The sequence below is a fragment of the Trichomonascus vanleenenianus genome (assembly GCF_965637985.1).
Source record: "Trichomonascus vanleenenianus strain CLIB 3782 genome assembly, contig: TRVA0_045S, whole genome shotgun sequence".
Lineage (NCBI taxonomy): Eukaryota > Fungi > Ascomycota > Dipodascomycetes > Dipodascales > Trichomonascaceae > Blastobotrys > Blastobotrys vanleenenianus.
In genome coordinates this window covers 31,789-54,385 of record NW_027481842.1, presented here as the reverse complement: position 1 = coordinate 54,385, position 22,597 = coordinate 31,789, and the positions used below count along the sequence as shown (strand labels likewise).

General features: G+C 51.6%; 13 protein-coding genes across 13 annotated transcripts in view; 8 read left to right on the top strand and 5 right to left on the bottom strand.

Moving 5' to 3' along the window:
* Positions 1–285: 285 nt before the first annotated feature.
* On the top strand, positions 286–2,838 carry SWI3 (Swi3p; the record flags this gene model as incomplete). Its single annotated transcript, XM_076686866.1, has 1 exon — positions 286–2,838. The coding sequence occupies one exon, from the start codon at positions 286–288 to the stop codon at positions 2,836–2,838; it is 2,553 nt and encodes an 850-aa protein (XP_076538902.1).
* Positions 2,839–3,873: 1,035 nt separating this feature from the next.
* Positions 3,874–4,491, bottom strand: ERP2 (emp24/gp25L/p24 family protein; the record flags this gene model as incomplete). Its single annotated transcript, XM_076686865.1, has 1 exon — positions 3,874–4,491. The coding sequence occupies one exon, from the start codon at positions 4,489–4,491 to the stop codon at positions 3,874–3,876; it is 618 nt and encodes a 205-aa protein (XP_076538901.1).
* A 288-nt stretch (positions 4,492–4,779) lies between these two features.
* Positions 4,780–6,531, top strand: CDC7 (serine/threonine protein kinase CDC7; the record flags this gene model as incomplete). The annotated part of the gene is made up of 1 exon (XM_076686864.1): positions 4,780–6,531. The coding sequence occupies one exon, from the start codon at positions 4,780–4,782 to the stop codon at positions 6,529–6,531; it is 1,752 nt and encodes a 583-aa protein (XP_076538900.1).
* Positions 6,532–6,922: 391 nt separating this feature from the next.
* On the top strand, positions 6,923–7,741 carry CWC21 (U2-type spliceosomal complex subunit CWC21; the record flags this gene model as incomplete). The annotated part of the gene is made up of 1 exon (XM_076686863.1): positions 6,923–7,741. The coding sequence occupies one exon, from the start codon at positions 6,923–6,925 to the stop codon at positions 7,739–7,741; it is 819 nt and encodes a 272-aa protein (XP_076538899.1).
* A 522-nt stretch (positions 7,742–8,263) lies between these two features.
* On the bottom strand, positions 8,264–8,674 carry MRP49 (mitochondrial 54S ribosomal protein mL61 MRP49; the record flags this gene model as incomplete). Its single annotated transcript, XM_076686862.1, has 1 exon — positions 8,264–8,674. One exon carries the CDS (start codon positions 8,672–8,674, stop codon positions 8,264–8,266), a length of 411 nt encoding a protein of 136 aa, XP_076538898.1.
* A 1,210-nt stretch (positions 8,675–9,884) lies between these two features.
* On the top strand, positions 9,885–11,937 carry TRVA0_045S00650 (uncharacterized protein; the record flags this gene model as incomplete). The annotated part of the gene is made up of 2 exons (XM_076686861.1): positions 9,885–9,953; positions 10,090–11,937. The coding sequence occupies 2 exons, from the start codon at positions 9,885–9,887 to the stop codon at positions 11,935–11,937; spliced, it is 1,917 nt and encodes a 638-aa protein (XP_076538897.1).
* A 323-nt stretch (positions 11,938–12,260) lies between these two features.
* On the bottom strand, positions 12,261–12,825 carry MNP1 (mitochondrial 54S ribosomal protein bL12m MNP1; the record flags this gene model as incomplete). The annotated part of the gene is made up of 2 exons (XM_076686860.1): positions 12,261–12,729; positions 12,779–12,825. The coding sequence occupies 2 exons, from the start codon at positions 12,823–12,825 to the stop codon at positions 12,261–12,263; spliced, it is 516 nt and encodes a 171-aa protein (XP_076538896.1).
* A 168-nt stretch (positions 12,826–12,993) lies between these two features.
* Positions 12,994–13,394, top strand: RPB9 (DNA-directed RNA polymerase II core subunit RPB9; the record flags this gene model as incomplete). The annotated part of the gene is made up of 2 exons (XM_076686859.1): positions 12,994–13,022; positions 13,076–13,394. The coding sequence occupies 2 exons, from the start codon at positions 12,994–12,996 to the stop codon at positions 13,392–13,394; spliced, it is 348 nt and encodes a 115-aa protein (XP_076538895.1).
* Positions 13,395–14,122: 728 nt separating this feature from the next.
* On the bottom strand, positions 14,123–16,096 carry TRVA0_045S00584 (uncharacterized protein; the record flags this gene model as incomplete). Its single annotated transcript, XM_076686858.1, has 1 exon — positions 14,123–16,096. The coding sequence occupies one exon, from the start codon at positions 16,094–16,096 to the stop codon at positions 14,123–14,125; it is 1,974 nt and encodes a 657-aa protein (XP_076538894.1).
* A 516-nt stretch (positions 16,097–16,612) lies between these two features.
* MRPL38 (mitochondrial 54S ribosomal protein uL14m MRPL38) lies at positions 16,613–17,071 on the bottom strand (the record flags this gene model as incomplete). The annotated part of the gene is made up of 2 exons (XM_076686857.1): positions 16,613–16,969; positions 17,030–17,071. The coding sequence occupies 2 exons, from the start codon at positions 17,069–17,071 to the stop codon at positions 16,613–16,615; spliced, it is 399 nt and encodes a 132-aa protein (XP_076538893.1).
* Positions 17,072–17,808: 737 nt separating this feature from the next.
* Positions 17,809–18,525, top strand: KRE9 (Kre9p; the record flags this gene model as incomplete). The annotated part of the gene is made up of 1 exon (XM_076686856.1): positions 17,809–18,525. The coding sequence occupies one exon, from the start codon at positions 17,809–17,811 to the stop codon at positions 18,523–18,525; it is 717 nt and encodes a 238-aa protein (XP_076538892.1).
* A 1,242-nt stretch (positions 18,526–19,767) lies between these two features.
* Positions 19,768–20,361, top strand: SEC72 (Sec63 complex subunit SEC72; the record flags this gene model as incomplete). The annotated part of the gene is made up of 1 exon (XM_076686855.1): positions 19,768–20,361. The coding sequence occupies one exon, from the start codon at positions 19,768–19,770 to the stop codon at positions 20,359–20,361; it is 594 nt and encodes a 197-aa protein (XP_076538891.1).
* A 657-nt stretch (positions 20,362–21,018) lies between these two features.
* TRVA0_045S00496 (uncharacterized protein) overlaps positions 21,019–22,597 on the top strand; it is a gene marked incomplete at both ends in the record, with an annotated part of 3,859 nt that continues 2,280 nt past the window's right edge. Inside the window, one exon of the mRNA XM_076686854.1 lies at positions 21,019–22,373. Within this exon, the coding sequence (XP_076538890.1) occupies positions 21,019–22,373 (1,355 nt within the window). The remainder of the gene's footprint in view (positions 22,374–22,597) is intronic.

Genomic DNA, 22,597 nt, shown 5'->3' with positions numbered 1-22,597 from the left:
AGCACTATGGGGGGGGGGGCCAGCCCCCCAAACCCCTCGTAGCTCCGCTTCGCGGAGGTCATCGTCTACTGATCGGCCTCTATGGTCGGCATACGCGTTGATCGATTTACGCGTCCTCGCGGCTGAAATGAGGTGGGGAGCGCGACGGTAACCTCCCAACCACCACGACGACCTTTTTTCACGACAGTTGCATCGACGCGGAAGACCTCGAAATTGGCTTAGACCTTTCCCTGCAGCAATAGAGCGAGGTTCCGACGTGTTTTCTCGCAGAAAAGAAAAGGACCAATGGAAGCCGAGAAGAACCAAACCCCGGTGGACGGAGACCTGCCCCTTGCGCAGGAGGCTGAGGACGCTGTCATGGACTCAGCTCCGCCAACCGAGCCGGAGACCGAAGAAAAACGCGAAGAGAGCGAACCTGCGGTGGACAGAGGGCTCACTGGCGAAGAGAAGATCGAGGATCAGCCGGTGAGCGAGCCGGTGGCCGAAGAATCGGCCCCAAATGAAGAAACCGCTGCCGAGGGAGCTCCGTCGGACTCGATCTCTTCGGAAGGCTCTTCAGACGAAGAGGCCCCGCAGGACGCTGAAGACACTCCGAGAGAGGCTGAAGGTGCCCCACAAGAGTTTGAAGATGCCCCGAAAGAAGCTGAAGAAGGAGCCGAGCTCTTTGAAAGCCGAGAAGAGAGCGTAGAACAGCCTGGTGACGCGAAGGAGGAGGAGCCTTTGGAGGAACAGAAGGTTGAATCTCCCAAGGAAGAAGAGGTAGACAACGAAAGTGCAAAGGAAGAGGACAACGGTCCTCAAGATGATGTTAAAGAGCCGTCAGCAGAGGCTCCAACAGCACAGGAGCCTTCAATAGCCGAACCTTCGGCAGAGCTGCCAACAGAAGGCATCCAGAAAGAAGAAGCCGATGAAGACGGAGACGTAGAGATGAAGGATGTCGAGCCAAGTCCTGAAGAAAGCTCTGTTGAGCCAAGTGTTGAACCTAGCTCTGTTGTGCCGAGTGCTGGGCCTGGGTCTGTTGAACCAAGTGCTGGACCAAGCTCTGTTGAGCCAAGTGCGGAGCCTTCGATCCTTGGCGAACTGGAGGCTGACGATTTGGCCAAAGAAGCAAGTGAGGAGGAGACTGCGCCAAAGGAGGAAACTATGGAGCCACAAGCGCTGGGCCTAACAGCAGTGGCTCCAGAAGTGACCAGCGAAGAGAATAATGACATGGATTTAAGCATGGAAGATGGTGGGGCTGAAAAGCGTCCCCTGGCCGATCTTGAAGAGCCGCAACTCCAGAAGCGTCAAAAGAGCACGAGTGAAGAGGAGATTGTCAAGGCGCAGCAGACACATGCCATTGTCATTCCCTCGTATGCGGCGTGGTTCGACATTGAGAAAATCAACGCGATTGAGAAGAAGTCTCTGCCTGAGTTCTTCTCGAAGCGGAACCGGTCCAAGACACCACAGATCTACAAGCGGTATCGAGACTTCATTGTCAACACCTATCGGTTGAACCCGTTTGAGTACCTCACAATCACTGCGTGCCGAAGAAACCTCAGCGGAGATGTGTGCGCCATTATGCGTGTCCACAGCTTCCTTGAGAAGTGGGGGCTCATCAACTACCAGGCGGACGTTGAATCGCGGCCGCGAAACGTCGCTCCACCGTACACGGGCCACTGGAAGCCTACGCTCGACACGCCGCGAGGGCTGTTCCCATTCCAGCTGTACGAGCCGCTGGTTGACCCGCTCATGGGCCCCAAAGAGGGCCGGCAGCTTACTGACGCGACGAACGGCACTGCGGCCCACAAAACGGAGCATTATGAACCGCCACAGGCGAAAAAGAGCGAAGGGGGCCCTGCGGAGATAAATAAGCGCGCGAACTGGACCAATAAGGAGCTTCTAAGGCTGCTGGAGGCCATTGAGAAGACTCCAAACAATTGGGACGCCATTCACAGCCACGTAGCGACCAAGTCCAAGTCCGAGTGCGTGTTACAGTTCCTGAGCCTGGCCATTGAGGATCGGTACCTTGACAAGGACGGGAACCTGGGTCCGCTGAAGTACGGGCTCAATGGCGTGCCATTTTCTCATCCAGACAGCCCCGTCATGAGCGTAGTGTCTTTCCTGGCCGGGCTCGTAGACCCCAAGGTCGTGGCTGCGGCGGCGGGTAAGTCAATTGAGCAGATCAAGGAGCTGCACCGCAAGCAGATTGAGGAACTGGAGAAGGACCAGGAGAAGAAGCCATCGCCCGAGGGCGAGAGTACCACTACTAACGGAAACGAGGACAAGGAGGCAGAGCCGAAGAAGGAGAACGAGGATGACACTGGCATTGGCCTGCAGGACTCGTCTAGCATGGCGTTTGGGTCCATTGCCGCGCGGTCGCACGTCCTGGCAACGAACAACGAGCGCGTCATGTACTCGCAATTCATGAAGCTCATGTCGCAGCAGTCTAAGAAGATCAATCTCAAGCTTGACCGGTTCGCCGAGATCGAACGCAGCCTTGAAAATGAGCGGCGGCGGCTCGAAAAGGAGCGAGAAGAGATCTTCCTTAGTCGCCTGGCGCTGCAGAAGCGACTCGATAGTGTCAACAGCCTGCTCACGCAGGCCGTGGCCAAGGCTTCCCAGGGCGATATTACCGCTCACCAGCCACAGATTCAGTCTTTGGTGGGCGAGGCGGACCGGCTGCTCAAGGACTCGACGCGGCTCACCCTGGCCGGGGCTGACGAGATTGCTGCGCGGCAGGACGCGGCCGTCGCAGAAGAAGACGCCGCCAAAGACGATAACACTAACACCTCGAGCATCTCCGTCAAACCAGTCAGCGTGGATATGCCCGAGACTTTCAAATTCTGGTCCGCTTAACCTCCCCCCTCTCCCTAGGGCGCCTTTTTTTTGGGCGAATAGATGATGTATGTGCTCAATAATTTGCTTTCATTATATATATGTTTTTTTTAATATAATCTTCCAAAACATCATACATTTGGAGTATCACTTCGCCTGGGGGACCAGTCCCCCAGACCCCCTGTGGCTCCGCTTCGCGGAGGGTTGAACAGAAATGACTCAATTATTTCAATTGTGGGCTTGATCTCATCATATTTGGTCTGTCATTTCCCAGGGGACCAGTCCCCCAGACCCCCATAGCGGAGGGCTGAGCAGAAGTCGCTCAAATTATTTTCAAGTGTACTCAATTGGGTTTGACCTCCCTTGGGGGACCAGTCCCCAGACCCCCTGTGGCTCCGCATCACAGAGGGTGGCCATGTGAGCAATTGGATACTCTGAACACAAATTTTCAATTGAATGGAATAATTGGGCTCAATTGCAATTTTGATCTCATCGAATATGCAACAGTTTGGTAAGTGTCAGCAGGAAGTTAGTTACAGCGTTGCAAACGCCATTAAAAGAGTCTGTAACAAACTCCCGGGCAAGCAAGCAGTAAATTATCTTTAAATTCGCAGCTTTTTTCAGCGACAGTTCATTATGTTTTCACAAAGCGTATCACGCAGAGCATCAATGGCAAGAGACCGATTAGGTTGCTGCTATTTTTTGCGCCATGACCAATAAAACAACTGAGAGCTGGCCCATCGGTGCGATTGCTTTCCTGGGGGGACTGGTGCTCCGCTACGCGGAGAATCCTTTCGAAAATGGTCCATTGAGCCCCTCCGCGAAGCGGAGCTACGGGGGTCTGGGGGCTGGCCCCCAGGTCAATTTGCAAACGCCATTATAAGAGGTTGTAACAAACTCCCAGTAACACCTCGTTACAGCGCGTAACGAGAGTGCGTAACAAAGTCCCATTGCCGCCAAACGCTAGTTACAGTTCTAGAACAGCACTACTTGGAGTACTAGGGGCCATTGGCATGGAAGTACGGAAGCAATGGGGCGGAGAAATAATACAATTAATTAAACAAGCTGTTTACGTGATCCCGTGAAGAAAAGCTGGACAATGGTGACTTGCAGCACGGACATACCAGCCATGAGAAGCACCTCGAAAATAGAGAACCAGAAGATTCGCGAGCCCGTCGACTTGACGGTCGACTCGTTTCGGTTATTTCGCGTCTTATAATAGTGCAGCTGTCGCAGAATATTGTTCGTTCGGTCCTCGATCAGGGAAATGGTCCGCTCAACAGACTCGGTCTCGCCCTGGCCCACCGATGGCGGCAGCTGCGCCTTGAGCGCGCTGTCAATGTTGAGATCAAACTCGACCTGCTTATCGGAGAAGGTCGACATGTCGTTGCTGAAGCAGAACTGGTATTCGCCAACGAGCCGCGCAGTAAAGGCGTACTCTCCTTCCCGCTCCTTAAGCTGCTCGTAGATAACCTGGCCGTTTGGCGCCTTGATTCGGAAGTCAATGTCGAACGACCCTCCGCTCTGCACCGAGTAACTGAGGCCCACCAGAGAGTCTGCCCGGGCAACCTCACCGTAGAAACACTCCACGTCATTCGCAGCAACATCCACAGTAAGCGGGAACGCGCAAACCGCCGCAATCAGCGCAAATAACCACACAATTAGCCTCACCATGTTCGCAGTCTATTGCCCTCTAACCAGGTCGCTCGCGATCTTGTCCCAAGGTGACACGGTGGACAGCCGGGGGTCACCCCTGCGCGTGCGCGCGGTTGGGACATGTGAAGAGCCGCACCCGTCCCCTGGGCAACGCGAGATTTTTTTTTTCTCTGGCCAGGCGCGACGCGACCCGATTAGAGGCCCAAAGGGGGTGGCCTGCTAGGCAACAACGCCTGGAGAGAGCACGGATCGACTGAAGGCTTGGGGCTGGTCTTTCAAGTTTTGGAGCCACGCGATTTATTAGAAATGGAGGTGGACTGTCGGGACGAGCAGATTGTCCAGCTCGAGCGTACGTTCCCGGGCCTGGCTGAAAGATATGCCATTGAGGGCAAGATCGGGGAGGGCACGTTCAGCACGGTATACAAAGCATTGGACATCAAGTCTGGTGGCGACAATACCCGCGGTTGGGACATCACCAAAGGCCCTAGGGTTCTTGGGGTCAACATGCGCGATGGGCGCCTTGTTAAGCCACGGAGGGTGCGGATCGCTGTAAACGAGGGCGAATTGGAAGTGTTGGAGCAGTTCCTGCCTCGGTACCTGGCCGAGGGAGCTCATGTGGTTACCCAGGATGCACCAGAGGATGACGACGAGACGGTTCATGCCAGGGTTGCCCCAGTGGCAGCAGTCGCACAAGGGGCCGTTGTCGAAAACGGTGAGGGTGAGGGTGCGGCGCCAGCCGCATGCGGCGGGACTGCGACGGGGCTCATCATGGAAGAAGAAACGCAGAGGGATGCTTCGCAGGCCCAGGAGACTGATGCGGCGGCAATTGAAAATGCTGTAGCAGCGGCATTGGATGCTCAGAGGCCCAGCAAGGCGCGGTTTGGGCTCGATGACCATGAGCCGCTCGGAGCATTGGATACGTGCCATATCAAGCAGCCTGGCGACATTACTCCTCCTGCTTTGGGCGTGCCTCTTTCGCTGGGCTCTGATGATAAGGAGAACCAGCAGCATACCCAATTGAAGGCAACCATCGAAAACGAGAGTGAAAAAGAAGAGAAGCAAGAGGCCGTGGAAAAGAGCAACCGCTATGTGGCCATTAAACGTATCTACGTCACTTCCTCACCAGCACGAATTCAAAACGAGCTGCAGATATTAAAAGACTTGACCGGGTGCCCCACGGTAGTGCCCATTATCACCGCTATGCGCCATAAGGACCAGGTCGTTGCAGTCATGCCGTACTTCCCACACACTGAGTTCAGGGACTTCTACCGCCATTCCACCATGGCTGAGATCCGTCTCTACATGGCACAATTGTTCCACGCGCTCAAGTTTGTGCACGCTAGCAACGTTATCCACCGAGACGTCAAGCCGACCAACTTCTTGTACAACCCTGCTCTCAAGCGTGGAGTGCTCGTAGATTTTGGGCTGGCTGAGTATCACCAACAGAATGAGAAGCGGAGCTGTGTGTGTCGTCAGGACGGGTCCAATCGCTACTACCACGGGCAGAAGCAGGGCGGATACCGAAAGGAAGACAGCAGAAGTAGCCGGAGAGCCAATCGGGCGGGCACTCGCGGGTTCCGGGCCCCAGAAGTTCTGTTCAAGTGCCAGAGCCAGACGATGAAGATTGACGTCTGGTCCGCTGGCGTCGTGCTACTAACCTTCCTCGCCAAACGATACCCATTCTTCAACTCCAACGACGACGGAGAGGCATTGCTGGAAATCGCCACTATCTTTGGCAAGTCGCGCATGGCCCGGTGCGCCCTGCTGCACGGGTCCGTCTTCGAGACCAACATCGCGTCCATCACCTCGGAGCCCATTCCGCTTGACAAGCTCATATACTACTGTCACAAGACGAAGAAGGACCCGGCGTCAGCGCGCAAGAAACCGGCTTGGACGGCCGACGACGGGCTGGCTATAGACCTCCTCCGCCACTGCATGAACCTCGACTTTAGAGCTCGCTACTCGGCCGACGAAGCGCTCAAGCACCCGTTCTTCACCTACTACTACAACCCCGACGAAAAAGACGCCGACCCAGAGCTCGAGCCGGCCTATTATTAATGCATTGTATTTATTCTCTGTCTCGAACAGACTTTTATATAACTCTCCGCGAAGCGGAGCAACGAATACGTTCCTCCTACTAGTGTAATTCCCTCCAACTACGAGAGCTTGAGGGCTGGCCCTCGAGTACACTCCATCTAATAGTCCAAACCCCCCTGGGGTCTCCGCTTCGCGGAGGTTATTGATTGCTAGACTAACTACGGGGGTTTGGGGGCAGAGCCCCCAACTACGGGAGCTCGAGGGCTGGCCCTCGAATACACTCCGGGGGCCAGTCTCCCCAACCCCCCCTGGGGGCTCCGATTCGCGGAGAGCACTGTAGTGGTCGCCTACAGTGGTAAAGTGATAACCGGTGTTGGAAGTATTGACCTCCGATAATCACGACTTCAAAAAAATGTCGTATAATGGTATAGGGCTGCCGACAGCCAGAGGAACCGGGACCAGTGGGCATATCCAGAAGAGCAAATCCAGTAATGCGTACAACTATGCTGTGAACTATGAATGGCGACAGCAGCAGGAGAGGGAGCGGCGGCGGGATACGCAGAAGTTTGCGACGACCAACGTCTCCGACCGCAAGGTTGATAAGGAGATCCTCCAGCACGAGAGGGACCGAGAAATCGAGGTCAAGTGCATGGAACTGGAAGTCGAGCTTGAAGACGAAGGGGTGGATCCAGACGAGATTGAAAAGCGCGTTGATGCGCTGAGATCAGAGCTGATGAAGAGCCCGCCGACGTCACGCCAGCCTCAGATCAACAAGAAGGGGCACACCCGCCAGTTCAAAGAATACCAGGTTCACGATCTGGCAGCAGCTAAGGAAGAGGCAAATGAGAGGTTCAAGCAGGCAGTAGGCGGGCACAGCTATCGCCGAAGGAGGCGCGAGCGCAGTTTATCGCCCGTGACCTCAGCCCGAGATGGGGAGAAACGACACGCAGAGAGGAGATCAGACGACGAAGGAAGGTTTGGGGACAGATATAGGCCGTCTAGAAGGGGCGCACCGCGCGATAGAACAGATAGCCGGGATGATAGGCATTATAGGGACGACAGGCGGAACAGGGACGAGAAGAGTAGCGATGAAAGACGAGATGAGGCGAGCGGAGATGAAAAACGTTACAGGAATGAGCCGACTGGAGGTGAAGGAGGACGAAGGAGAAACAGATCGAATTCTCCACCGAAAGACGCCCCTGAGATTAAGAGAACGTTAAAACCGTATTAGTAATGCTTCATGTTTGGTTACTCAGTCCAACTATAATGGCTACTTTGATAATGACTGTATTTCTATTCTGTTCTGTAATTGGATTGTTTGCACCACTCGGTTATAACCTATAGGCGACCACTACAGCGATCTCCGCGTAGCGGAGCCCCAAGGGGGGTTTGGGGGGACTGGTCCCCCCAACTATAGGAGTTGGAGTGTATTCGAGGGCCAGCCCTCGAGCTCCCGTAGTTGGGGGCTCTGCCCCCAAACCCCTTGCTTGGAGGAGATTCAATGACCTCCGCGAAGCGGAGACCCAAGGGGGGTTTGGGGGGACTGGTCCCCCCAATTACATTAGTTCCAAGTCCGATAGTGACGACATATGGTATTTGATGGCAAACTGTCGATATAAATTAGCAAATATCGGCTGGTGGTCATTTCTGTATGCAATAATTTATAAACTATACAATTCTTGTCGAATGTCAATATATACAGGTGGGAGAGATCAATGCCTCCATAGGTCGTCCAATAAGTCGTAGCGGTTCATTACATGCCCAAGGTGTTGATTTTGATTTCAGGTCGCTCTTCTTTTGGAATGACAGTGGCCTCGGTCTCCTGGATGAGCTGCTTCAGGATCTCCTGCTCGTTCTTCTTTGACACATCCAGTACCTTCTTTGACCCGTCCGCGAAGTGGACCTGCAGGGTCGGAGTACGCCCGCTCTTGACAGTGTATTTTGTGACAGCAATCGGGAGCTGGGGGTTATGGAACTGCACTCGCGGCAGCATCTTCTTCCAGAATCGAACTGCTCCGTGGTCGATCGAAGACCGGTTCTTCTCCCGGAAACTCAGTCGGAGGTAGTTGACTGTGGTTGGCAGGGTAATACTGCCTGGGCCCTTGGAGACCGCGTTCAGCTGTCTGATCGCAGCAGCCACCCGCGGCGAAATAGACGACGACATCTTTTATCTTCTAGCTATGCCCTATGGGATTCGGTTGTGTGTGAAAATTTCATGATGCCCATGATGAACGATTATGTCATGGTTCCGGTTGTTATTATGTAATTGTTAATTCACCCTTTATTAATGGACTAAATTTACCGAATTAACATTCGTGTTAATTTACAACGATTTGTGGAAGCGCGTTACTGTAGCTATGGTACATGGGTAGAGCCGTCAGCATCTGAATTATTGGTTATATATTCAAGGCATTTTATGTTTACTGGCCTAGTGTTACGATTGATGGAGATCTGGCAGATCTCGAAGCCCGGACTTGTGTGGTCGGGGGAGGACTTGTTGACCGTTTAGGCGATACTAACTGGTAGCACATTTTGGAATGATCTGACTCAAGGGTACTGCCATAGACACAAGACTATTAGCCGGTACTTCTGTCAATTTTTCTTCTCTCTTTCTGATAGCTTATGTCGCTTCTGAACAGCTTGTGTAACCATAAGTCAGTAAGCAATTATTGTATTTGATTCATCCAAATGTCTATAAGCGTGAGTTCAAACTGCATTAGTTTCCCATTAGAAGAACACATATAGTAGGAGACCTGTCACCCCCCGTCAAAGTTGTCGTCTTCTCTCTGCATACTAAGCAGGTACGCTGTAGTATAAACCTAGCAAGAGATTAACGAGAATTGATCCTTGAAACAGCAGAAGTAGCCTTCAAAGTATTATTTTGCGAGTAGGGAACTTCAACTACTATTATTGATTTTGACAGCTCTAACCAGTACCAATGTACCGGTAGCTTATGCAGTCTATCCTTATACGTTACTATACGTTATCGCATATATGATGCGTATATCGAGGTACCTATAGTCTATAGAAGCACAAAATCCCCATATTAAATCCCCAAATTAAAAAAGACATATGAACTACACTTCAAATACCAATATCAACTCCGCTGTTTACGTTTCAATGGTCTGAGATGTCACACACTGATCTGAAATTTTTCAAGACACCCAACTCTACCACGCGTGTGGAAAGCGGAAACCGGAGAGCCCAACCATCGGCCAAAGGGGGTGTCACTACATAGCGCAAGCCGTTTTGGATTAGGCTCAGCAGAGACGAAAGTAGGGTTATATTCCTACAGTGTCCTTTCACTTTTCCCTTCCCAATTGTACACCACCCCAAGCTGTTATGAATAGATTCTTCAAAATACAAACTACAGCATGTTGGTTGACGACGACTACGACGACTCGGAACAGATCTTAGACTACTATTATGAGGACCAGAAAGATGTAAGTCTAGCCGCGGGCGCGACATAATTTTTTTTTTACTACTTTGAGGCCCGTCGTGACAAAACTTCACGTCTAAAGGCATACATTGAGGCGCTTTATAGGTAGAACTAACGTTTCCCCCCATTCATTGTAATAGGAGCAGCAGGAGGAGCGTTGCATGCATTATTGGGACCAACTCAACTCCGACGAGCAGGGGGATACCAAGCAACGGGACGAGATGCGGCCATCATTCCACGACCGGGAAGAGCCCCAGGAGGGCTTGGAGCCGGCCGCGAAGAGCCCGCGGTTGTCTAGCTCACCCATCAGACGACGCTTGACTAGAGATAATAATCAGCTACAGGGGGTACCCGAGTCCCTCTCATCGCCATCACGACCAATGCGGCCAAGGAATGCATTCCAGCGATCGCACGGTCCAAGGAGGAGCATTGGCGGGACCATCTATTATAACAGCTCTGCAGGGGCCGGTACCAGCAATAAGACAAGCGGTACCAGTAGTACTACTAACAATTTCCCCGGGGCGGGGAACACGCCTCTATCGCCAAAGCAGAGCGCGTTTGGGCGGGCGATACCGTTTCCATCCATCCTGCCGGGGACTTCTGCATCTTCCGCCTCGCCACGGGGGACTATGAATACTACTTCTTCGTCGCGGGTTAGTAATGGCGGCCTGACGCGAAGTACGACTCTTCCGTCGGGACTCAGCTCTGCGGCGTCTCCAGCGGGTCTGGTGAACCCTTCGCCTAGGCTGTCTCACGCTAGTCTAGCATCTCATACCTCACCCCGGAGTCCCCATGCCAGTCTCGCGCAAGTCGCTTCATCTCCGAGGACGACCCATGCAGGGCTGGCGTCTCCACGAGCCTCTCGGGCCAGTCTAGCGTCCCCGAGGGCTGCACACGCGAGTTTGGCGACTCCAACGAGTTCTTCGAGACACAATTCGGCCTCTTACCAGTCGCCAACTGCGACCCACGCGTCATTGTATACTCCGCGTGCTCAGGCGGCCGAAATGGCGTCTTCGCCATTGGAATATGCGCCTCGGCCAGCCCCAGTGGGGCTCTCGCGATCCCAGACCATTCAATCATTCTCAAGTCTGGGGTCCTCCTCTCTCGCCCCGGCTGAGCCGGTCGCGTTGAGTCGTAGAAACTCGTACACTCCTCAGGGGAACCGTCTGTGGGACGAAATGACGGTCCTCAAAGAGCGCATTCGCAAACTGAAGTTGCCCTCTGACGCGTCGGCATCGTCAAGCCAGAGCCAGAACAGTGATACCAGCTCCACATCGCAGACGTCTATACACTCGTCGCCCCCAAAGGAGTCTCCGAGACGGGGACAGCAGAGGTTCACGCGACCAAGGGCTAACACACAGGAGCCCCGAGTGAGAGAATCATGGCAGGACGCCGCAGCTCCATCGCACAATCGCATTTCCTGGCAGGAACCAGTACCTGCGAGTGTTCCTTTCAGTGTCTCTGTCCCTCAGCCACCTCCAACACCTCAAAGCTATTCAGGTCGGACAGCTGCCCACAGCTATTCAGGAGGGACAGTTGCAGAGAGGCATCTAGTTGAAGTGTTTGAACGAGCCAAGCGCACCGGAAGCTTGTCAGCACAGCGGCTGCCGCATATCATGCTTGATCGAGTCGTGTCTGATACAATTGCATTATACCACACTGCAACCGATGAAGGTCAGGTGGAGGCCATTGACAAGACTTGCCTGTCACTAGCGGATTTCATAGCCCATTATGACGCGGAGGATACCCATCCGCAGAGGGAGCCCTCTCAACAACAGTTTGACGACTCCCCAGCGCCATTAAGCGCGTCCGCACTAGGACCTCCGCCGCCTAGACGGTTCACCACAGCGCGGGCGCGCCCGGTGTCAATGTATAGCAGCCGGGTCGGGTACTCGTCTCCTCTGACCCGGTCTGCCAACGAGGACACCATTGATGATTCTCAGCATTTCAGCAGCCCGCTGCGTTATACACCGAGCCGTCGGTTCTAAAACTACGTAAAACGTATACTATTTATTCATGCCATTGCATTTCAATTGGGTTTGGGGGACTGCTCTAGTAGATGGAATGTATTCGAGGGCCAGCCCTCGAGCTCCCGTAGTTGGGGGCTCTGCCCCCAAACCCCCGCTTCGAGGAGATGTAATACCCCACACGGGTCCAGTCGATTCTAAGCTACGCAATACGTTACGTTATTCATTGCATTGTTCAACTGCTAATACAGTATATGCGCAGAGTACAACGCAATGTATATATTCAGAGTATGTACAAATGATTAAATAGGGTCGTTATGCTTGGTTGGATGTCTTTTCTACAGTTACTCCAGGGTGACCTTACCGCCAATCTTCTCAATGGTCTCCTTGATCTTGTCGGCATCCTCCTTTGGAACATTCTCCTTGAGCACCTTTGGAGCGCTCTCAACAAGCTTCTTCGAGTCGACCAGGTTCAGGCCCAGCAAACCCTTGACCTCCTTGATGATCTTGGCCTTGTTCTTGGCGTCGAATGACTCGAGCTTGATGTTGAAAATGGTCTTCTCCTCGGCGGCTGGTGGGGCCTCCTCCTCCTCAGCAGGAGCAGCAACTGGAGCGGCTGGGGCGGCACCGGCAGCTGGGAAGGAGATGTCTGGAATGTCCAATCGCGTCTTGAGCTCCTTGACAAGCTGGGAGGTCTCGAGGAGATTCAGCTTGGCGATCTCATCGACAATAGCCGAGATCTTTGGATCAACTGGGGCAGCCTCGGTCGAGTTGAATCGGACGGACTGAGTTCGCATGACAGCGGACACAGGTCTAACAAAGTTAGCAGGATTCCTACACAAATCAAATTCATTCCACTTACCGGAAGAGAACTCGAGACGAACGGACTGTTAGACGGGCCAGGGACATTTTTTTGCAGGTGTTTTTGGAGCTTCACTTGAAATTTTTGAAATTTTGGGCTGAAAATTTGGGTTTCCTCCGAGAACTCCCATTCGCCTGCGCGCGCGGCGTACCAAACCTCACCATCGACTTTCGTCGAGATATCACCACTTTGCTACGGTAGAATAGAGGGGGAAGATGGCGTCGTTTAGATTCTGTTTGGAGTGGTATGTGGTTAAATGGGTTGGTGGGAGTGGATTCGAGCTAATGCGCTTGTTAGCAACAATATGTTGTACCCAAAAGAGGACAAGATCAACCAGCGACTGCTATACTCGTGCCGAAATTGCGACTATACTGAGATCGCGGACAACCAGAAGGTGTACAGGAACGAGTTGCAGAGCGCTATAGGTGAGACTGCGGGTGTAGTTCAGGACATTGGGTCGGACCCGACACTGCCCCGGTCGGATCAGGAGTGTCCGCGGTGCCACGAGAAGGAGTCTGTGTTCTTCCAGTCGCAGCAGAGGAGGGCTGAGACGACAATGGTGCTGTTTTATGTTTGTTTGGCTTGTGGGAATATTTTCCGAGGAGTCCAGGTTTAACGGTTTTATTTCTCTTTGGCTTTTCTTAGACTATTTATTAGCAGTTAAAAGGGTGGTTTTGGTGGACTTAATATTTATTGTTACGAATCTACGATACAGGGGGTAGTTCTGCAATCTAACATGCAAGGACTGATTACGAATCTATAATACTGGGACTGGTCCTGGAATACAAATATGGGGACTGTTCTCGGATCTACAATACTGGGACTGGTCCTCAAACCTCCATTGAGCTTTCATTACAGCACAAAAGTTATTCCTAGACTGAAAGACAAGATAGTCAGAGAATTGACGGTTATGGTAGATTGGGTAAGATGGACAGTTGCGGAGATTGAAACGTAAGATAGCCAGGGGATGGACGATTATGTGAAGGCAAGATAGCCAGAGGAAGGATGGTTACGGCAATTTAAGACAGCCAGAGGGTTGATAGTTGCAGTAGATTGAAAGAAAAGATAGACAGAGCACTGATGATTACAGTTAAGCTAGCCAGAGGATGGATGGATACTGCAGACTACAAGGCAAGATACCTAGAGGATCGTTGCTTAAGCTAGACTGAAAGGTATGGCCAGAGGATTGACAATTACGATAAGGTAAGATTGCCAGAGGATTGACAGTTGTGACAAGTCAAGATAGCCAGAGGATTGATACCCGAGAATAATAATAACCAATGTTCATAATACCCTAAAATACCCTAAAAAGATCGAAGCGAATCGAAGAGAAAAAATGACCAATTACTTTCGAACGGTAGCCATGGTGGTTTGAGCACCAGCAGTAACGTACTTCGTAGAGGTTGGAGTAGCCGTCTCGTACGCCGTAGCAGTGAGAGTAGCAACAGTCTCAGTTCCTGTGGCTGGAGCCTCCGTCTCGACAACAGTAGAGACAACTTCACTGCCCGCAGCTGGAGCCTCCGTCTCGAATACAGTAGAGGTAGCATCAGTACCAGCAGTGGCAGTCGCAGTTTCGGTTTCAGTAGCCGCCGTCTTAAGCGGAGCAATGGCCTGGCACTGGAAGTGGTGCTTCTCAGAGAAATCGAAAAGATCGCTAAGCGCATTGTCCAGCTTCTTGAAATCATCCTCGTGGAAGGAGTTGATATCAACAGAAGTGGCGCTGGTGGCAACCTTTCGGGCGCCGTCGATAACCTGATCGACAAAGGAGCAGAACGAATTCTCGTCCATCTTATCGTGGTCGTACTCATCAGAGTCAGACAAAATCTTCTCAATGGAGTCGGCGAAGTTGTCGCTGGCCTTCTTCACATCGCTGTCCTTCATGTCCTTGTTGAGTCGGTCCAGCATGTCCTTAGCTGCCCTTTCGACAAACTCCTTGAAAGACTCCTCGGCTCGCTTAGATGAGGAAGACGAAGAGTCGTCGCCGCTGCTGCTGCTGTTGTCATCGCCACTGCTGTTATCACTGCTGCCACTGCTCATGTTCTGCAGGTTGCTGCAAGCGGTGCTCAATGGGTCAGTGTTAATAGAGAGGTTGTTGCCAAGCGGGATGAGCTGCTGGAGGCTGGAAACCAATGACGGCAGAGACCCGTTAATGTTGACGCCATTAGTCGAGATAACCTGATTAATAATGGTGACAATCCTCGTAATGAAAGTCTGCACAACAGTGGTAATCTGAGTCGAGTAGCTGCTACCGGCATTGACAACTGGAGTAATAGTCGTGATGACTTGGTTAACGTAGTTGGTAATCTCGGTAACCTGAGTTGGAGAAACACTACCCAACGAGCTGATGACAGTGTTGACAGTGTTAATGACCGAGGTAATGTCGATATTGACATTGATATTGTTGTTAATATTGGTGTTGGTGTTGGTGTTGGTGTTGGTGTTGGTGTTCGAGTTGCCACTGGAGCCACCACCTCCACCACCAGTGCTAGGAGAGCTGCCACCACCGGTGCTTGGAGAGCTGCCGCCACCAGTGCTTGGAGAGCTACCGCCACCAGTGCTTGGAGAGCTTCCACCACCGGTGCTTGGAGAACTACCACCAGTACTTGGAGAGCTACCGCCAGTACTTGGAGAGCTGCCGCCAGTGTTAGTGTTGGTGCTTGGACCGCTTGGCGTAGTGCCACCGCCGGATGGATAGGAAGGATAGGAAGGAGAAGAGGGCAAGAGGTTCTTGAGGAAGTTGAGCTTCAAGAAAAGGCACCGCTTCTGGATTTCTCGCTTCTTCCTCTCGTCCTTGTTATCATCCTGCGATTGATCAGTGCCTGGAACGTCGAACACGTTGTATGAGGCATTGTGGAGATTCTCGAGCTGCTGGACGATATAGTCAAGCTGGCTAGTGTCAACCTGGTAGTTCTGGCAGTCAGAAGCCAATCGCTGGACCTTATCCTTGAGCGTATAAAGCTCCTTCATGTTCTCCTCGTTGTCCTCATTCATAGTGTCAGAGAGCTCGAAGAGCACAGTTGACACAGACTTGACGAATGGGGCAAGAGTGTCCCGGCCAATGTGGGGGACCTCAGTCTGGCTGGATTCATCCAAAGTCTCCTCGGCCGGTTCAGTGACGCTGTCCAGCGCGTTACGAATGGTCTGGATGGCGGACCGGGCGGTAGAGTCATCAGCGTTCTTGGACCTGTAGAGCTTGAACGACAGGGTGTAGAGGTCCTGGGCGGAGATCTTGGCCTGTTGGACAAACTTATCCAAGGCGGCCGATTCGGCGGCCACAATTGCAGCAGCGACAGCGATGAGAAGAGCGGAGAATTTCATGTTACCGAGTACTTATACCAACAACAGCTGCGAATTGCTTAGACTCGAGTCTGATGGGCAGGAAACCCGGACAGTTCATCTCCAATTTATAATCACTGGCTCCCTGGTCCACCAGACTCTTTCGCATTCATGTTTCGAATGGATCGGGCAATTCTGGTGTGATAAAGTTCAATCACGGCGAGACCCAAATACGCAAGAACGGCAACTAAATTGAAGACCTGCACGACATAAAACGACCAATTCGTGCCAAATATTGTCATTCAAACCCCCACTAATTGAACAAACAACCCATTAATTGGTGGTTGTGTGTTAATAATCGTCTTTGGACTGGATGATAATTACGGCCAAACCAATTCCTGCTACTCCCCACGTTCTTTTACGGCCCCCATTAATGATTCATTAATGATGATTGAATCTCCATTCATTTTGTCGGCTCATGCATTTGAAAATGATACTATTTACAGTCATAAAATTGCCCTTCTATGGCCGGGCGGGGTGCGTATGTGTGAGAATAAATTAAACTGTTCGTGGAGCCAGAGAAACCAGCTTGGTGTAACCCTTATCCTTGAGCTCTTTAGCAACCAGCCCCGAGATTCGAGTGCCAATCGGCTCACCAGACTTTTGTAGCAGCACACAGGCGTTGTCTTCAAATCGGATCTGCGTACCATCCGGCCGCATCGTTGGATACTTTGTCCGCACAACCACAGCGTTCCGGATATCTCCCTTTCGCACTCGCTGAGTAGCCGCCTGGCCTGTCAGATTCGGTGGAACTGGCTTGGCCTTCTGCACAACCACGACTATCTTATCGCCAATTCGGGCCGGGGTCCGCGGGCCCTTCTTGAGGACCTTGATGCATTCCACCATCATGGCGCCCTATCATTTGTTAGCCCTCCAATCAAACTTCCTCCATCTATCCTCGAAATGCTCACATACCGAGTTGTCAATGACATTTAGCATACTCTTGAGGTACAGCATATTTGTCCCGTCGTCCCTGTGCTCCGCCGTGAAAAATTGAAATTTCAAAAATGTCGTCGGTCGAGTCCCAACGGCGGTCATCTTAACTAGTTAACTTGACATGCGATCCCCCACCACGTACTGCGTACGGCTGTCACATAGCACTACAGTACCTACACACTGTCCATCGTACTAGGTAGCCAATGGACACGACGACGACAATGCGCTACACACTATGAGAGACTAAATGCATACGGACCTTTTGGGGATTCAATATATGGGGGCAACCTAATTTGCTGGGGCAAGCCCCAGACCCCGTAGCTCTGCTTCGCAGAGAACTCTCTTCCTTTCAAAACAAGCACTCAGGATCCGCTAAATCAAAAGCCCGCCAAAAAAAATCTCGTCAGTAGATAATAAGCATATAATCGAATAGCCCATGGGTTCATACGAAGGCCGCCGATGGAAGGCTGGTAGAAGCGCTTATATAATCAATGACGTAATAATGCGGCGCGCGATGGCGGTGCTTGTCTTGCCAGACCAAAAGAGGAAACGGGCCAATTTTGGTGTTTCGTCGCTGCGTGCTATACATAGGCAAGACAACGACAAAAAAGAGTGAAAAAAGCCCGAAAGCAGCGACAAATATCGACTTGTAAATCGACGACCGCATTCAAATAGAAACTATGGGTGTGTTGTCGATACTGGCGCTAGTATGCGCCCTTTTTTCGCAGCTGGTGGCGGCAGACTTCGCGTTTGCAGACATGGCCAGCTCGTTTTCCGCGTCTCAAGGCATCACCGTCAAGTGGACCCTTGACAGCAACGACCCGACGACAAGCCAGCTACAGAACCCGACGCTGTCGCTGTGCACGGGGCCCAACTCGAACATTTACTGCTTCAAGACGCCGCTCCAGTCGGGCTTCACGCTGACGGCAAAGTCGCTGGTCGCTTCGTTGGCGGAACTGAGCACCGAGGGCGCCAGCGGCTCGTACTACCTCCAGTTCTACGCGGGTCTGGCCACCGGAGGCCACAGTATCCACTACTCGGACCGGTTCACGCTCACGGGTATGACGGGATCCAAGCAGCCGTCGTCGGGCGGCGACACGACCCCACCACCAGACGACGTCGAGACTGGCGGTAATCCATCGAGTCTCGCCGGCGTCCCCTATACAGCGCAGACGGGCAACACGCGCCTGGCGCCCATGCAGACCCAGCCAGGCACCACCGTGACACGCCCGCTCAAGGTGACGCGCCGCAATCCGACCTCGGCCGTCACGTACTACTCGACGCCGCGCATGGCTGCGGCTCAGCAGCAGACGACTCTGACCCCCTCGTGGTCCTACACCTTCAGCGCCGCTACCAACTACGCTAGCGCCCGGCCCACGCCGACGCTGTACTACGCGGCGTCCCAGGCGCTCAAGCTGTCCTCGTTTGCCCACTCGGGCAAAACTGGCGCCATTGCCTCCAAGACCGGCAAGTAATTTTGGCTACACGCAGACGTTTTTTGGCTTTGTATATTTATAATAGATTCCTATTCATCTTCTTTTTTCTTGGGGGGCCAGCCCCCCAACCCCCCCGGGGCGACGCTGCGCGTCGGGTTGTGTTGCCATTGAGGTATTTAGCGACACCTGTTACAATTAGAAACGACTCGGCACGTAACAGTTGACAGTTGATTGTCCTACGGGTGTAATTGATACATGATACATGTAGGTCTGCAAAGCGGTAGATACTTACTCGTCTGCTATTGATAATGCAACAAGTGCACGATAACGCATATATTTTTCTACTGCTATACCCTACTTGGTTATTCAACACAGCTGGTATAATGGAATATCCCTTTTTGATGATTTGGATGTCGAAAAATTGCTTAGTTCTGACCAATTTTTGTCACAAACGTAGTTACAGCTCTGTAGCAACGTAATAAGTGCTCAACACAGTTGAGCGTTAATTGATTATCCTTCGAGTGAAATTATGTCTGCAAAGCCGGTAGGTTATTAATATAGAAATGATCTGGCGTACTACGATATTACGGGCAGACAATCCGATGACAACGAGACAAAAGAGCAGTTTAACTACGTGTGATGTGCCGGCTATACTTCTGTGCGCCGGGTGAGTCGTATTTATTGAAGTTGCGACATACCGAACAATTGACACGCCCAACTACTCTGCGAAGCAGAGCCACGGGGGGTCTGGGGGGCTAGCCCCCCAGAAGGAACTGGTATATTGTGAAGGGAAAGGGTGTGGTCATAATGTCCCCTTTGGATAATTTGTATCCTTGATATAACTGTTACCGTCACACTGCAAACTATAGTGTACTGCGAGTTGCGGCAGATTTTAGCAGGGTGTAACAAAGTCAGTGGCAGATTTGTTACAGCTTTGCGTGCTCTCGCAAGAACTTTAACCAATTCCCTGGCCCTGTTGGGAGGAATGTAACCAATTTCGTTACACCAGCATAATCAGATACGTGGCGTGCATAACAATGTACCAAATAAGGACTTCAATTACTAGTATCCATCAATACAATAAAGGATAAATAATCGAATAACAGAGATAGTACATCTGCTAGAATAGATTTAATGATCGATTTACCCCTGAATAGGACATCGTGAGGGTAGGCGGGGAGTGCGCCGACATCAACGCAAATCGCCAACACATAACCAATACGTACGAAATAAAACACACTCTTCACTTAAGAACATACCAATAAGATACACCAAGTCATAATGTCGCTTCCTGTTTCAATAGATCCATCGACAAAAGCTCTCAAAGTAGACGAGTCATACTACAACGAGCTGACCGAAGAGCAGTCCCAAGAACTGCACACAGCCGTGGACAAGCTCTACAGCCTCAGCCGATCCATGCTCAACCTCAATAACGAACTGCCACCAGCTCCAAACCACATTTCCCAGCCCCTGAGCGTGCAGGTCGCCAAGCTGCGCGATAGCGGAGCAAGCGCCCTCAAGAAGGGCAAGCCTGACGAGGCGATCAAACTCCTGACCATGGCCATCGAGATGGCCCTGAAGCGCCCTCCGTGGGAATCCACTGCGTTCACTATTAACGAGGTGTGCAGCTGTATTGATCCCCGTGCTGACGCGTACATGGCCGTAAATCAGTGGCCCGAGGCATACTCTGACACGGCCATGCTCTCCCTGCTCAAGCCAACCGACCCAAAGAACTACTACCGCAAGGGCAGGTGTCTCCAGGCGATTCAGAAGTACGCTGAGGCAAAATCCGTCTTTTCTTCCGGACTCCTCCTGGCTCCAGACAACGCTGAACTCAAGGCTGCCCTTGACGAGATGGTCTCCACGGGTGTTTAGGCTACTGGATCTGCCATTAGAAAAGAGCTGTTGCTGTTGGAAAGAGCTACTGCTAAAGGTGCTTGAGATATGTTCCAATTGCTATTTATTCGAAGTCACTAAAAGAGCTAGAGCTAATGTAGGTACATTTCAATTGCTACTTTTCCGGCTTCTACAATTAAAAAGAGCTGCAACTAAAGTAGTCTTGAGATATATTCGATTTCGACAATTAAAAAAAGAGCTACAGTTAAACAATTTCTATTTATTCTACTTCATTGATGTCAATTGCTATTCGATTTCATCTCGCAGGTTGATGTCGTGATGTCGATCGTGTCTTACTATAGTGGTTTTTTTGGCGGCGATCGGTCAGCTGACCACTTTAAAAAAAATCTCTTAAACGACGACAGAGGCCCCACGATTGCATCGCGTAGATTCCCTATTTACTTACTTCTGGTACAGTTCACTTTGTAGTTCGGCTAAGCAGCGTACTCTCAATTTGCTCAGACACCTCTGGATTGATAATTAAGGCTATAAACACTTGGATAAGGGAACCAATTTGGCTTATCAACCAAGCGTGGCGCGCGGAAAGCGGACAAATTAAATTTATTAGATATCGCCAATACTAGGGGATTGGTTTGCCGCGTAGATAGGGCCTGAGAGATGAGTGATTATCGCCATATGAACAGGCACCAGCTGCTCGAGGTGCGGGGCCGGTTACTGAACATAGAGCCCCGAGGACCTGGCGTTGTCCAGCAGCTGGCCATGATAGACGACGCGTTGAAGCGGGTCCAGGAACCACCACCCCAGAGCAGGAAGCGGTCAGTTTCGGCCGTAACCATTGATGAGGACGAAGATGAAGACGACGATGATGATGATTTAATTGTCAGTGACGTAAAAGAGGTCGAGACGCCGTCGGCTTATCCTCCAGCTAGCACGAATGGCAATAGCGCTCAGAGTTCAGGTGCCTCGACCCCGGCTGTGACTGGAGCTATGGGGCCTTCTCCTAGCCTGTTTGGAGGTCCTCCGCGTCTCCCTTCGGCAATGGCCAGTGGATCGCAGCCAAGGAAGCTGTTTAGGCCAGCCCAGAAGCGAAGAGAGTACACATCGTTGTTCAGCAGTAATAGCAGCATTCGTTCTAATAGCAGTGCTGCGACGCCACAAAGTAGCACCACCGACGTTTCCCAGCCTACTGGCGGTGATGATGACGAGATCAAGGAGATCAGCAATGCCGAATTTGATAAGATTAAGACAGTAAATGGCCAAAGAAGAGGACAGAGCGCGTATGCTGATACGACCTTGCAGATGCTGCAGTATGCGCGATACCGGCCTCATGAGTACTCGAAACTAGCGCTAGCCTGTGTCGAGTCAATTAAAGCGCAAATGGACCGCCTCGACCGTGAACAGAGGATCGCCGAGAGGGCTTACAGTTTTGCCCACCTGAGCATTAAAAGCATGAAGAACCATCCAGATGCACATGATATAAACACCCGGATGGGCATGGACTACCGTAACAGGCGCATAGAGGCGAAGGTACGGCTGGAAGAGGTCAACAAGATTTCAGAGTACTACAGCGAGCTGAACAATCTGCTCACCCAGGTGGCGCGGAAGCAGGTGGGTAATTTCGAGCAGTTTGCCTATACAGTGAAGCTGGCGATTAAGACCCAGAATGAGGATCTGGGGCTCCTTCGCAACAAAGTATCCGAGAGCGTCGTGCAGAATCTGCACATGTCGTTTGCACAGCGGTCGACGGAATCATTATTTGGCAGGAGTTCTTCGACTCCGAACCTGACTTCGTCTGAGCGTTTGTCGTTTGGCGGAGCTGGTTCACAGGCTGACGAGCTTTCTAATTTGTTGGCGGCGAGCTGTGACTGGGAGCTTCCGCCCGACCAGCGGGTGGGCACTCCGGAGGAAATGAAGTCGACGTTGCTCGAGCATCAGCGGATTGGACTAACATGGATGAAGGAAAAGGAGGACACGAAGAAGGGCGGCATTCTCGCCGACGATATGGGTCTTGGTAAGACCATTCAGACAATGTATGTTGCTTTTTATGGTGGATTGATTTGATTGATTGATTGATTTGATTTGATTGATTTGATTGATTTGATTGATTGATTTGATTGATTGATTGATTTGATTGATTGATTTGATTGATTGATTTGATTGATTGATTTGATTGATTGATTTGATTGATTGATTTGATTGATTGATTTGATTGATTGATTTGATTGATTGATTTGATTGATTGATTTGATTGATT